The 14,924-nt window shown below is 39.5% G+C and overlaps 1 protein-coding gene across 6 annotated transcripts in view; it reads left to right on the top strand.

Moving 5' to 3' along the window:
- itsn1 (intersectin 1 (SH3 domain protein)) overlaps positions 1-14,924 on the top strand; it is a 205,996-nt gene that overhangs the window by 60,613 nt on the left and 130,459 nt on the right. For all 6 annotated transcript variants that reach the window (XM_087992545.1, XM_043701257.2, XM_087992541.1 and 3 more), the window contains exons 3-6: positions 5,005-5,097; positions 9,715-9,778; positions 11,199-11,356; positions 11,543-11,722. In XM_087992545.1, the coding sequence (XP_087848671.1) occupies positions 5,005-5,097; positions 9,715-9,778; positions 11,199-11,356; positions 11,543-11,722 (495 nt within the window). The remainder of the gene's footprint in view (positions 1-5,004; positions 5,098-9,714; positions 9,779-11,198; positions 11,357-11,542; positions 11,723-14,924) is intronic.

Below are 14,924 nucleotides of genomic sequence, written 5' to 3' on the forward strand. Positions count from 1 at the left end.
CCCCCCACCTTGTCTCAGCCGGATCCCTCCAGCCCGGCACCACCTTCCTGACCTGCAGTCTTCTTCTTGACCTCTCCGCCTCCATCCTACTCCGACCTATCACCCTCACCTTGACCTCTTTCCACCTATCACATTTCCAACGCCCCTCCTCCAAGTCCCTCCTCCCTACCTTTTATCTTCTCCTGCTGAACACTCTCTGCTCATTCCTGAAGAAGGGCCTGTGCCCGAAACGTCGAATCTCCTGTTCCCTGGATGCTGCCTGACCTGCTGTGCTGTTCCAGCAATAAAGTTTCAACTTATACAGCTGTAACATAATTTGCCAACTTTTGTACTCACCACCTTGACCAATAAAGGAAAGCATTCTGTACTCTACCTTTATCCCTTAGCTTGTGTGTTGCCACTTTCAGGGAGCTATGGTCTTAAACCTCAAGATCCTGCTGTGTGTTGATTCTCATAAGGATCTTACCATTTACTGTGCACTCTTGTGTTTGACCTTCCAACATGTGTCACCTCACACTCATCCAGATAAAATGCCATCTTGCCATTTCTGAGTCCAACTTTCCAACTGATCTATATCCTGCTGTATCCTTTGGCTACTTTCCTCGTTGTCTGGAACTCCACCAATCTCTGTGTCATCTACAAGCTTACCATTGAGACCACCTACACTTTCATCCAAATAATCTTTTATATATAGAAATGACAGCGGTCTTAGCACTGATCCTTGTGGAACCTCCAGTCAGAAAAATCACCCCTCCAAAACTACCCTATATCTTCTCTGACCAAGTCAATTTTCTACCCAACTTGGCAATTCACTATGGATTCCATGCGACTTAATCTCCTGGAACAGCTTACTATGAGGGACTTTGTCAAATACTTTTGTGATGTCCATGTTGACAACATCCACTACTCGACCATCCTGGATTATCTTTGTCACTTCCTCAAACGCTCGAATTTGAGGTAACACCTCCCTGCCACAAAGCCATGCTGACTATCCCTAGTAAGCGTATTCTTTTCCAAATGCAAGTAAATCTTGTCCCTAAAAATCTTATCCAGTAATTTCCCTACCACTGATGTAAGGTTCACTGGCCTATAATTTCCTAGATTATTCATGTTGAGCTCCTCAAGCAAATGAACAACATTGGTTATTCTCCAGTCTGCTGGCACCTGACTGATTTAAAGAGGATACAAAGATCTTTGACAAGGCCCCTACAGTATTTTGGGATGGATCCCATTGGGCCCATACTACTGTAATGGTTTTCAAGACACTTAATACTTCCTCCTCACTATTAACATGCCCGAGAATATTGCTCTACATCTCTAATCTTACCAATATCTATGTCCTTCTCTGTGAATGCCAATGTAAAGTACTTATTAAGGATCTCATCCACTTCCTCTGGCTCCACTACATTCCCTCCATTGTCCTTGAGTGGACCTACTCTTTCCCTAGCTGCCCCTCTTGCTCGTAAAATGCTTTGGAATTCTCCTTAATCCTACAAGTTGAGGACATTCCATGGACCTTTTAGCCTTCCTACTTCCTTTCTATTCCTCAAAGGCCTTGACTGATTTCAGTTTTCTCAATCTTGCATAGACATTTTTTCTTTTTGACTAATTTTCAATATCTCTTCTCATCTAGGGTTCCTGAATCATGCTATCCTTAGTTTTTCATCCTCACAGACCAGAACTCTGATTAACTGGTCTTTAAAAGACTCCCATATGCCAGATGTAGATTTATCATCAAACAGCTGGCTCCAAAACAATTTCTCCACTTCCTGACTAATTATTCTGTAATTAGCCTTACCCCAATTTAGCACTTTAAACCAAGGACCAGACTTAGCCTTAACTTTAATTGTCTTAAAACTCAGAATTATGATAATTGTTCTCAAAATGGTACCCCACTGAAACTTTGATTACCTGGGCATGCTCATTTCCCAGTGCAAGATCTGGTACAGCCCCTTCATTTGTTGGGCTATTTACATAGAGTCATAGATTCATACAGCATGGAAACAAAGCTTGGCTGCACCTTACAAATTCTGCCCCATCTCAGCCCCTGGCAGTACAAGGAGTTCCAGTAAGTAGTGGAGAACTTAAAATCACTGAACTACAGCAATTCTGTTATTTTTAAATCTTGCCATGATTTGCTCACATACTTGTTCCTATATCTCTTGCTAGCTATTGGGAGTCATAAGATATACACCATCACAGTGACTGCACTTTTCATATTCGTGAGTTCTACCCAATGGCCTCACTGGATGAGCTCTCTAAGATGTCCTCTCAATGTAGCTGTGTCATTTTTCTTAATTAGTAATGCAACTCCCCCACCTATTTTACATCCCTCTCCGTCCTGCCTGAAACATGTAAACCTTGCCAGTGCCGCCCTTCTCTCAATCAAGTTTCTGTAATGGCTACAATATCGTAGTCCCAAGCTCAGGCTCTTCTACCTTAGTGTTATAATTTTTGCATTTAAAGGAATACACTTCAGACTGCAAGTCCTGCTATGTTTATTAACTTGGCCCTGCCTGTTCTTCCCATTAGACTTACTTGATTTAACGTTGACCTTGTCTTCAATCATTCTACATGTTGACCTACTGTTTCATTTCCCACCCTCCTGCTACATTACTTTAAACCCTCCTGAGTGTCAAACCCTAGCAAACCTTCGAGCAAAAATATCGGTGCCCTCCATATTCAGCACCCATCCTTACAGTTCTGTATCCATAGTTCTGTAATAGCTACTAGATCATACTGATTTACTTCAATGAATTCCATCAGTTTGCTCACTTTGTTAGGAATGCTCCAAGCTTTTGGCAATAGAGCCTTCAGTTTTGTCTTTTTATTCTCTGTAAAATGTACTGTGCCTTGACTGTGGTTCCACTCTTCTGTTTAGAGTCTCTGATCTTTCCTACTACTGTGTTCCCAATTTTTCATATGACTATTTTGCACTCCTGTCTGGACTCTGCCCCTTGATTCGCTGCATATACCTAAGCTTGATTCTTCACTCCTATCATTGAGTTTAAAGCCATCTCAAAGAACATCACTATTTCATCCATTACTAGATTTGCTTGATGTGCATATAGTAGATTTGCAGACTGCACGTTGCTAGAATATTGTCCAAGCACAGTGCAGACCATCCCAATGATACAGCTCCACTTTGCTCGGGACTGATGGCAGTGCTGCGTGAAAAGGAATTCATTACATTGCTGTTTGAAAGTTCTGTAACAGGTAGATGGTTGTTAAAGTGTTAAAAACACTTGCTTCCATTGTTCAGACCGTTGAGAATAGGAGTTGGGCTGTCATGTTGAGATCGTACAGGATGTTGGGTGAGCGCACTTTTGGAGTATTGTGTACGGTTCTAGTCACCCTGCCTCCTTATTGTTGATGAAGATGAGGAAGAAATTCAGAGAAGATTTACCAGGGTGTTACCAGCATGGAAGAGTCTGAGTTACAAGGGAGAGGAAAGATTAAAAAGGCTAACGTTTTTTCTCAGGGTGGTTTGTATATGGAATGAACTGCCACAGGCAGTGGTAGATGCAGATACAGTTCCAACAGTTCAAAAGACTATGGACAGGCACGTGAATAGCCAAGGTTGAGAGTGATATGGGCAAAACACAGACAATTGGGATTAGTTTGGGAAACCTGGTTAATATGGATGAGTTGGACTGAAGGTTATGTTTTCATGCTGTATGACTGTATGACGATAACCCATTTCTCCCGCACCAGTCCATTGAGTCGTGTATTAATTTGACTGTTTCTGTTCCAAAAAGCACTGAAAGCCACTGTTAATCAATCTATGATGTTGAAGCCAGAATTCAATCACCATGGGTATCCTGGTGGGTTATAGGTCCCGAGGAGATTACAGAGACATAGAGGGGCAAAAACGTAAGACACATTTGAAAGCAAAGATGAGGAATTGAGAAACTGACTCCTTGTCGTACAAAATTTCTCCACGTACAGAGTTTTGTTGGATACCGAGGTGCTGGTGAAATTAACAGAAGAATAATGCAAATATCAAATTATGTACTGTCTTGTATGAGCGTATGGGGTATTACTCCCTAAAGTAACTCAATTTGGAAAATTAATGAAGTTTTATTTGAACCAAAAAAACCCCTGAAGTCTCCATTTTTGGAGATTAATCATATCAATGATACTCAACAATTTCTTACTACAGAGTGGATTCTCAAGTGGATAAATGCATATTGTTTAGTATTAGCAATAATGGGGTGGGGTGATGCATTAAGTGCATGGTACGGGCTATGTTTAATGATACCAATTGTGCTAAATAGTCAGAAGTCAGTGTACTAAGTCAAGATAACTGTTGCATGATTGAAGCCGAGATCCTGGAGATTTAATTAATTCCATGGTCCTTATATAAATTTGAACCATGATTGACTGTTCCTTTTGCTTGCACCTGTCGATACCCAGCACATCTTGTAACCACTGGATTATATCCACAACAATATCTCGCAGGTCTTTTATTTTTGGAAAATGAGATGTCAAATTATCTTAGTGTGGAGTCGCAATTCCATAATTTCATTACAAAGCCAATGAAATGTGTTTCCAGGCAGCCTCCAACCTTAAATAATTAGGCATATAATTTGCATGTAATGAATTGACAAGAATTCAAATGTGCAACTTTAGCAGTTACTCTTTTTATGAGAATTCACATTGGACCTAACATTTTCATCCTTCAGGTTGCACCTTTTTCTTGATTCCTGATAATCCTTGTCTGATAAAACCTCACAGAAAATTCTTTTGGTTGACCTCCATATTCATCAAGCTGATCTACAAAAATTACTGGCGAACATTAAGGAAAGATGGGCTTTAAGGCATGCTGCTTGTTGCAAGAATGCAATGCTGGATTTCATCCATCTGGTTGTGTTTTTCTGAAGTTCTTCAAGCGTTTTTGTTTTTCCCATCAGGTTCCCATCTACTTTGAATTTTAAATCTGTTTTAGTAGAACCTCATGGGGAAAATTATCCATTGATGAACTGACTATTTTGTTTTAAACAGGGGGCCTGGATATCTGTGCCATTACTGCAGAAGAAAGAGCCAAACATGACCAGCAGTTCCATAGTATCAAACCAGTTGGTGGACTGATTACTGGTGAGAGCAAGACAACTCTGCTTTTGTGATTGTGCTGTCTGTTGAATTCTTCAGAAAATGTTGTTCATTTTGTACTCATAAAAGCAGGCTGTACTACCACTACTTAAATTTGAACCTCTTCTTTTAATGTAGGGAAATATCCTATTGTGAATGAGAAGGTAGGAGTTTAGGAAAGTGATGAAAGCACACGCTTGAGCTTTGAGGAGCCTATTGGAAGTGGTGCAAAATTAAACAAAAATAATAATGTGATGAATCACAGTTCTGTCAATGGTGTTAAGCAGAAGTCCTTGTCATCTTCAATTGGCCACTTAAGGACCTCAGTTAGCAGTGGTGATGGGGGACAGTTGATCACGGAATTTCCTAAACTAATTCTGGTGGAGCTAGGAAGGTGTGGGAGATTTGGATACGTCATCACTCTGCCTAATTTAGGGTTCTTCCAACATCCAAGCTCACTTTCTCTGGGAACAGAAAATTCCTCCATGAGAGTAATAGTAAAAGTGTGTTATGTCATAATCAGACCTTAATGCTTATGCATGCTGAGAAAACATGAGGCAACGGAAAGCTTTTAAGTGTGGAAACCAATTGCATCCTGAAATTCATCTTCGGGTGAACCAAGAATCCAAAATGGTGAAGTTGAATCGTGATGGGGAAGAGCTGAGTAGGTGAGTCACCAAGGGTCAGCATAAATAAGAAGGTGACATTGACCAAGGTACAGTCTGTGTAAAATTCAGAAATCAGCTTGAAGGAATTCTAAACAAAAGCAAAAGAAAAGTGTGTGGACGTTGGCAGCGATTTAAGATGACTAATAAAGCCCAGAGATGAAAGAGGTTAGGAAAACATGAACAGAATGAACAACTCAGAGGAACCACACAGTGCTGCTGTTGGGTGAGGCAGGACGAGTAGCAGTTGAGGAGGTTAACTCAACTTCTGGACACACAGTTTTTGTGAAATCTTTAATATCCTGTAAGGATGTTGGTGATTGTTCTTACAACTGTCAGTTGATCCATAATTGCTACCATTTTGCTCATTTCATCACAAGAATACCTCCGTTTGTTGAGGCAATTGCCCAAAGCATTAGTCATATCTTTGTTTGTCCACTTCAGTAAAGGATGGATTTCTCCAAGTTTCTTAAAGAAACAGTTTTTGGTTTGGTTGGAAAATCATTTCACACATGCCATCATTCAAATCCATCAGTAGAACATTTTTACTTGTGCGAGACCGAATCCAATTACGACTCAGGTTTTCCCTACCCACATTATTTTGGTTTCGTTCTAATTCATTACCTCCCCACGCCAGATTTTTGGCACCTTTTCAAAATTGGCAAAACAAACTCAAAGACTGACTTTGCACTTAAATAACAGCCATTGTAATTTTTCAGAAGTTTGTCAATGGCTTCCTTTCATCAAACTCTGGCTTACTTTCCAGCTTGTTTGAAACTCTGCCTGTGTTGGTGACCACGAAAATGTCACATGGGAATTGATGCAGCCTTGGTAAATAAAAGCAAGCTCTCAAAGTTATAAGCACTGCACTTTCAGCTGAAGTGTTGCAAGGTTGCTGAACAACTGGGGATTAGTTTTTATCGATGCATAAGTGCCATGTGCTTTTGGGTTATTGAACTTTCTTTTGATACCTAGATCAAATAGAGAAAAAGAAGTATTCTCACCTTATTGCAGAGAGATTCTTTGTAGTTGCAATGTTCAGTTATAAACAGCATCCTGCCTAGTTTAATTTTCATGCTTAATTTTCCATTCTTGTTATGGTAATGCATCTCACGGTGAAGGTTTTTAACGAATTAGCACTCAGACCACATTTTTGTCCAGTACGTATCATTCTGTGGTCTCTTTTTTTTTTCTGTTCAAAAGTTTGTTTCTGTGATCATCAGTAATGTTTTCTCAGTGTTGACAAGGAAATATGCTGTATAAAACTTTGAAAATGAGATTTCTTTTATTATTTGCTGTTGTTGTTGTTATTAATATTAGTTCCATGCCATTATTTTTATAATCACCTCTGCAGTGGATTGTTCATCTTGTGCTGTGGTTTTGCAAAACTCAATTTCTCTGCTTGAAAACTTCAGCTTTGTTCATTTCTTCTTTTTAGAAGCAGATAGCAAAGTGGAGTTGTATTGAATGGAGGAGCAGGGTTAAAGGGCTGAATGTTTTTCTGCCTCTTTTCAGTTTCTTGGACTTGTCTGTGGCTTTTTTTTTCATCTTTCATATGATGTGGGCATCACTGCTAAGGCTTGTATTTGTTGCCATAATTGCCCTTGACCTGAGAGATTTGCTATGCTATTCAGAGGATAATTTAATATTTTATCACATTGCTGAGGCCACATGTAGGACAGATCAGGTAAGGTGTATTTTCTGGCCAAAAGGACATTTGTGAACCAGCTGGGTTTTTATGATGAATGGTGTTTTCACGTTCACTATTATTGAGACTAGCTTTCAAGTTCCAGATTTTATTTATTAAATTTAAATTTCACCACCATCCTTAATGGGATTTGATTCTGTGCTCTCAGAAGATTAGCATGTCTCTGCTGAAAGTAACAATTAAGCACGTGGAGGGGTAAATGTGTTGTGAACTACTGCAATACACCATGTTGGCATTTGCGATGCTATTGTATTACCCATCATCCAATCTCTTATGGATGGTTCAGAGCTTTCTGGAGTAGGGCATTTTATAAGTTAGCCCACCTTTGGCCTTTAGCCTGCTTTTTTCTCTCGCTACCCAACAATGACTGGGAATCAGTTAATAATCACACAACAAGGGCAATAGAGCATCTGGGTCATAGGGAATGGTCAGACTAGTGGTCACCTTAATAAGATTTAATGGCTTTGAAATAGAAAAATGACGCAAGTTGGAAATGGGGTGAGTCAAATCAGATGTAGAAAAAGAACAGAAAGATCGGAGTTAGAAACAAAAGAAATGGTAAAATAAGAAATCCCAAAATAAGACACTAAAGATTAGGGCTGTTCTGTCTCTGGGTCAGAGAGGTTAAATGGCAAGGACATGAATTTTGCCCTTTTAAAAATTTGGCTTAAACAGTTGGATACTAGCCCCATCTGCCTGCTGTCACAATAATTAATGCACAAGTCAGCAATCTTGTGAAATGCTTGGAGTGATTGAGCATAGGAGGTTTTAAATACAAGGTTATTGACAGAACAATACAAACCCCAACAGCAACTTAGACTTCGTTGGATATCTTTTCCTTGCTATAAGTCACTGAACAACTTGTACTGAGCTTAGTTAAGTCAGGTATAACCTTAATAGGAAAATCTGAGCTAACCTGGTCGGCATGGACGGGTTGGACCGAAGGGTCTGTTTCCATGCTGTACATCTCTATGACTCTACGACATCTTATTGTAATATTATGGCAATTAATATTTTTGAACAACTAAGTGCAGGAATAAATCTAGCTATTGGCGTCCCCATTGCAAGAAAACCCAGCTTTCAGTGCCATGTTCTAATAACTCATGTCCTGACTGCTCTTCATCAATGGTAGGGCCATGTTCTCCTGCCAACCTCCCTCTCTAAGCAACACCCTAACTTGCTTTCTGGTTTGTGCATGAGAAGCCAGCTGTAGTTTGTGTTGAAGCCATTTTATTGTGTTTCTGCTTGTAGAAGTTGAGCAAAGGAGGCCTGATAACTGAGACTGGAATTAGATCACAATCACCGTCTTTCAGATTTCTTTGGCATTTATTTTACAACATTGCAAAAACAAAAGTTGGATAGGGAATTGCTTTGTAGGATGGGATGAAAAGTTATCCTTTGTACTATATAATTTGGTAAATGTGTCTCAATGGTGTTCAGAAGGATTTCAAAGGGAATTTTTGAATGTTTTTCTAATGATTTTCATGAATAGCTGTGTGCCCGGAAAAGATGGCAGTATCACTCTCATTGACATAGCCTTATCAGTGTCTCCAATTTAACAGCAGCGTGAGAGAGAAGGGCAGAAAATGCCAGAAGAAACTGGACAATTGATTGAGGGCCACACACCTAACCTGACAGGGAAGTAAAGACATGCATTGAAGTGGAAAAAGATTGAGGGGAAACCAAGTATCATTGAAATATTCTTGAGTAGCATTAGGAGGAGCAAGTATAAAATAGAGGAACTTTACTGCACGTAAGCAGAAACACAGACTCTAATTCTTTTTTGATAATGTTTGAGTAGTTAAACTCATTTATGTTAAAATAAGAGCATTATTTAATTCAGTTCACATATCTTTAGAAATTGTGCTTTTTAAAAGATGTTATTTTTGGATGCCCAAATTACATGGTATTTGCAGCACCAAAGTTGATCTCTGCTGTTCTTACTGCTTGTGAGTCTCCACCAAACTTTCATCTCAATCTGTTATATTTGATGGGAAGTTTACTTTGTGGTATTTGAAGGATTTAGTGCATTCAAATGTAAGCAATTTGTATTAGCACTGCCATGTGCTAAGAATATGGGTCACTTAGAATGTTGCGTGGTACTCAGTTAAGGTCTTCGAATATGCATGATATGAACATTCTAACTCTCTTCCAGAGAATTTGTTTTTAATTTAGTTTTAGTTTAAATTTTACGTTGCATTGTGTATGTAAAATATATTATTGGCTGTTTTTATTCTCTTCCAAATTCAGGTGATCAGGCCCGAAACTTCTTCCTTCAGTCTGGATTACCTCCACCTGTACTTGCACAAATTTGGTAAGTTCCAAGTATGTGATTTGAGTACATTTTTTAATTGTTGAACAATTTATTGAGAAGAAAGGACTATTTTAAAATGAGTATTAGTCTTGAATGGTACATTTGCACTTTGCTTGCTGGGAAGAACTGAATCAATCATACTGATAAATTGTGATATTTTATAATATTGTCAACTTTATATTTGGCACTTAGTTAGGAAGAAGAATTACCATTATACGGTCCTTAAAAGTTAAAACCGCATATACGTCATGCTTATCTAAGATGACATATAGTATTGAGTAGGTGTTAAATTTTCCCTTCTCTGGGTGCATAAGGAAACAACTCTGCAATCTAATGTGTACTTTCCCATTTTACCTATTGGTCTTGAATAGTTTGTAATTTACCACTTAGCTACGTTAATCTGGCTGCTGGACATAGTCAGTTGCTGAACATGTAGGCAGTTTAGTGCCTCTCGAAACCTGACATGAGAGAAGCATGGCAATAAGTTCAGCTTAGTGGGGCGGCATGGTAGCTCAGTGGTTAGCAGCACCTCTCAGCACCAGAGACCTGGTTTCGATTCTACCCTCGGGCCACTGTCTTCCAGTGATTGCATGGGTTTCTCTGCGTACTCCAGTATCCCCCTCCAACTGTTGTGTGAATTGGCCATGGAGGTACAGGCTAGGTGGAATAGCCATGGGAAATACAGGGTTGGGGGAGAGTCTGGGTGGGCTGTTCTGTGGAGGCTCGCTGTGGTCTTGATGGACCAAATGGCCTACTTCCACACTGTAGGCAATGTACTGGAGTTAATCCTCAGGAATGTGACTCATGTTTGTATTTGTGGATGGAGACTGAAAGACTAAAGTGGGAGGCCTACGGATTTTTTTTTTTTCACTTATTTCCAAATCACTTAAAGGTCATCGCCGTCAGGAATTAGAATAATTTTGCACTGACGATTAGTTTTGTTCTGATCTCATTGTCTTTATGTGCCCTTCATCTTTTACTAGTCCAGCACACTACTGCAAAGATAAAACATCGTGGTTCATGGATGTTTCATGAAATTCTGTTATTTTGTGTACTTTGGTTGATGAGTAATTTCAGGTATAGGGTCCATTTTTCCAGCTTTTGCATTTTAAAAGAAAAACCTGCACAGTTGCATCCAGGGAGACAATATGGAAATTTTGATTGTGATCGAACAATGACGAATACTGGTGTACTATGGAAGTTGACAGTGCAAAAGTAAAATGCTGTGAACTTTGGTAATTAAAGGAGAATGCTGCTAATACTCAGCAGGTCGCAACATCTGTGAAAAGTGACCTGAAATGTTTACTCTTCTACCAGTTAACTTTGGTTAACTTACTTAACACTGCTGAGTATTTCCAACATTTGAATTGCCAGCACTGACCTATAAAAATGTCTTTTTCTTGTGCATTTCTTTTTGAAGGGCTCTTGCTGACTTGAATAATGATGGAAAGATGGATCAGTTGGAGTTTTCTATAGCCATGAAACTGATTAAGTTAAAACTGCAGGGTCATCCACTTCCCTCCACACTGCCTCCCATCATGAAACAAATACCAGTAGCCATGTCAACAGCAGGATTTGGTTAGTGTCATTGTTTTACAAATAACTTCTCAGTTTTCATTGACTTTGATCTTTCAATGTTAGCTATCAACTTTTTGCAGATGTCTGCCTTCATTTTTGAAAAGTCAAATTGTATTTTCTTTCAATCATTGCAACATTAGAAAACTGTTACTCTTGTAAAATGTCTTTGTTATTCTCCCCATTAAGGTATTGGTAATGTTTCAGCGATGACCTCGATGGGACCAGTAGCGCCGTTATCAATGGCAGCAATGCCAGTGGTGGGCATGTCACCACCGTTGGTGTCTTCTGTTCCTACGGCAGGAGTTCCTGCACTAGCCAATGGGGCACCTTCTGTGGTACAGCCTCTACCTGCCTTTGCTCATACGGGTGAGTTCAATTTTGTGAACTAAGTACAGATGGCTCACATGTGAGAGATTTTTATAGGCAGCTGATTGTTGTTTTGTCTTGGTGCATTGAACCAGAAGAACTTTGAAAACACAGAAATAAATTAATTGGGGCAAATAGGCTGATCACCTTACATAGATCAGCTCCAAATACCACCTTCATCTGTCCCTCAATCCTTTCTCCCTCCAGAAATACAAGAAATTATCCCATTTACTTGACCACTTCAGTAGGCATCCTTTGGCAACTTTTTTTTTGCATGGTTTTGTTACGACACAGGGTAAACTCATCTGCGAACTTAAACCAGCCACATGGAAAAGATTTACCTCGTTTTGTAATCTGTTAAAATTTGAGAGGCAAAGAGCTACCCCAGAGGTCACTATTTCAAGTAAAAATTAACAACTTTATTCTTTAAGTCCAATAGAGAATATTAAAACCAGCTATTACAACTCCTTTCTCTTAAACCTGTCTTTGACCTCCCACTCTACAATACTTGTCCGATTTTAAAAAATACCAGTTAAGATTTACAAAAAAATTAAACTTTCAAAACCAGTCAGCTGTCATTTCTTCTCTTTGTATCTTCCTCTGCAGATTTTCCTCTGTCATCTTTTCAATGTTCTGCACAAACCTCTTATAGACAGGTACCTTTTAGAGAGCTGTTCTGCTGGCAGTCTGTACTTGGTGGCTTGGCAGTTCTCTGAATGGTACAGTACCTCTGTACCTTCCTAACAGTTTGGAGAGGAATGCATTCTGTCTGATTTGGCTTTACAGTTTTGTTAGTAATGACATCTTTTTCTGCACATCATTAAAGGACCTTGAAAACCTCACATGTGAGAACCCCACAGTTTCATTATTCCCAAACAGAGAAGCTTAACTTCCCTATGAGTTAATTATCTAATATTGATATTAGTTTTGTGGCTTCTCTTTGCATCCTGTTGAGCAATGATTCAATGTCCAAGGATAGCCGAGATTCAGAGATGTTTCTCTCTGGTTTGAATTTGGAAAATTAGGAGCTAGTATGAAATAAGTGATGCAATGTAAAAAGATCTGTGGGTCCATAAATGCACATCTCTAAAGTAGCATGCCAGGCTAATAAATTTGTTTCTCTTAAAGCATGAATAAATTTGAGGCTCAGAGTATAGGAGTGACGTAGTTGACATTAATGTTTGTAAATCAATGGTTACTCCTCTGCTGGAATATTGTCCAGTAGTTTCAGAGGGTCCAGTGGGAATTTGCCAGAATAGTACCATGATGGGGGACTTTTGTTGTAGAGGAAGACTAGATAAACACAGTTTGTTTGGTTTGGACTGGAAAATGTTTTTAGAGATGTCAATTTCTGTTTCAGCAGGATAAATGGTAGGAAACGCTTCTCACAAAAAAGTCTGTAACCAGAGAATGCAAATCAAGTTAATTGGCAAATAACTTCACGGCAGAATTGTTTATGCAGCAGACTGTGATCTGCAATGCACTACTTGAAGAGTGATGGAAGCTGGATAATGTAGTAACCTTTTTAGAAGGTTTTGGATATGGGTTTGGTCGCTGAACTGAAAGGTTCATTTCCAGACATTTTGTTACCTGGAGAAAACCCACACAGACACTGGGAGAATGTGCAAACTCCACACAGACAGTTGCCTGAGGCGGGAATTGAACCCGGGTCTCTGGCGCTGAGAGGCAGCAGTGCTAACCACTGTGCCACCGTGCCGCCCACATTTGTGATTTTCTGTGATGTCACTTTTTGTGGTGATGTTACTTCCTGTTCCTTTTCTCGGGGGGGGGGGGGGGGGGGGTGGTGGTGGTAGTAGATGGGGTCTAACTCGATGTGTTTGTTGATAGAGTTCTGGTTGGAATGCCATGCTTCTAGGAATTCTCATGTGTGTCTTTGTTTGGCTTGTCCTAGGATGGATGTATTGTCCCAGTCAAAGCCAAGTAAAACAAAGACACACATGAGAATTCCTAGAAGCATAGCATTCCAACCGGAACTCTATCAACAAACACATCGAGTTAGACCCCATCTACCACCCCCTGAGAAAAGGAACTTCACAGGAAATGACATCACCAACCCAAACATATAAAGAGAAAACAGGAATTTTCAGCATTGCTTCGCATGAGGTCCATTGAAGATGTTACCTAGTAACGTAACGAAACGTCTGGAAATGAACCTTTCAGCTTACCGAGCAAACCTACATCCAAAACCTCATCCTGAGCTACAAATCTTCTCAAAACTCACTTTTTTTTAAGAAGGTAATTAGGTATAACTTAAAGAATAAATTTATAAGGGTATGGGAAAGAGCAAAGTAGTGGATTAAGTAGATAGCTGTTTCAAAAACAAACTGCATGGACATGATTGCCTGAAAGCATAAGAGTCATGTCTATGTTTCCATGAATTGTCCAGTAATTATGAACCAATGATATTAAAGTTTTGTTCAGATTGGTAATAAAAGCTTGATCCGAGTGTTTATTTCAGGATCTCAAATCAAGTGGATAAAGTTGGTCATTCAGTCATCTCAGCAAATCCACCTTTTTTTTTAAAAAAGAAAGTTCGTGTTTTCTCCTTAACATCATGGGATTTAACTTTTTTCTGAAGTTTTTGGCTTCATGGCCTGATAGTAAAAGATCCCCATATTGTGATCGCTGGTTTCCATGACCACGTTCCTGACATCAGTCATAGATTTGCCATTTGCCAAATTATTTGTGTCACATGTCAGGTCCTAGAGATGTACAGCATGGAAACAGACCCTTCGTCCAACCTGTCCATGCCAAACCGATATCTCAACCTTATCTAGTCCCATCTGATCCACTTCTTGTATATTCTGTGCTATTGTACGTTTTTCCAGATGGACAGTTTATCCCGTCTTTTCACACAAATGTCTGAGTACCTTGGGAATCAGTTTCATGTCCTTTGTGTTAATCATTTCTATGAACAGAACACAAGATGATTCTGATTTCCCTTGCTTGACAGCTATACATTTTAAGTACAAATTACTAATTTTAGCAATGTTTAAATACTTGGGAGTACTTCGTGCTGGAGGTGGCAGAAGTGACAGCTTATGTTGCTTTGGCCTCTGAACTTTCTCCCCCAAATAAGTACTTCAGGCTCCTGTGGTTGATAGGACCCTCAGCCATGTCCAATTAAATTTTCAAGCTTCTGCCTCCCCCTTCCTTCCCATGGCATCTTGCTGCTCGTCAC

Source organism: Chiloscyllium plagiosum, unplaced genomic scaffold (assembly GCF_037043375.1).
Source record: "Chiloscyllium plagiosum isolate Xiang-an unplaced genomic scaffold, Cpla_swu_hap1 HiC_scaffold_12, whole genome shotgun sequence".
Classification (NCBI taxonomy): domain Eukaryota; kingdom Metazoa; phylum Chordata; class Chondrichthyes; order Orectolobiformes; family Hemiscylliidae; genus Chiloscyllium; species Chiloscyllium plagiosum.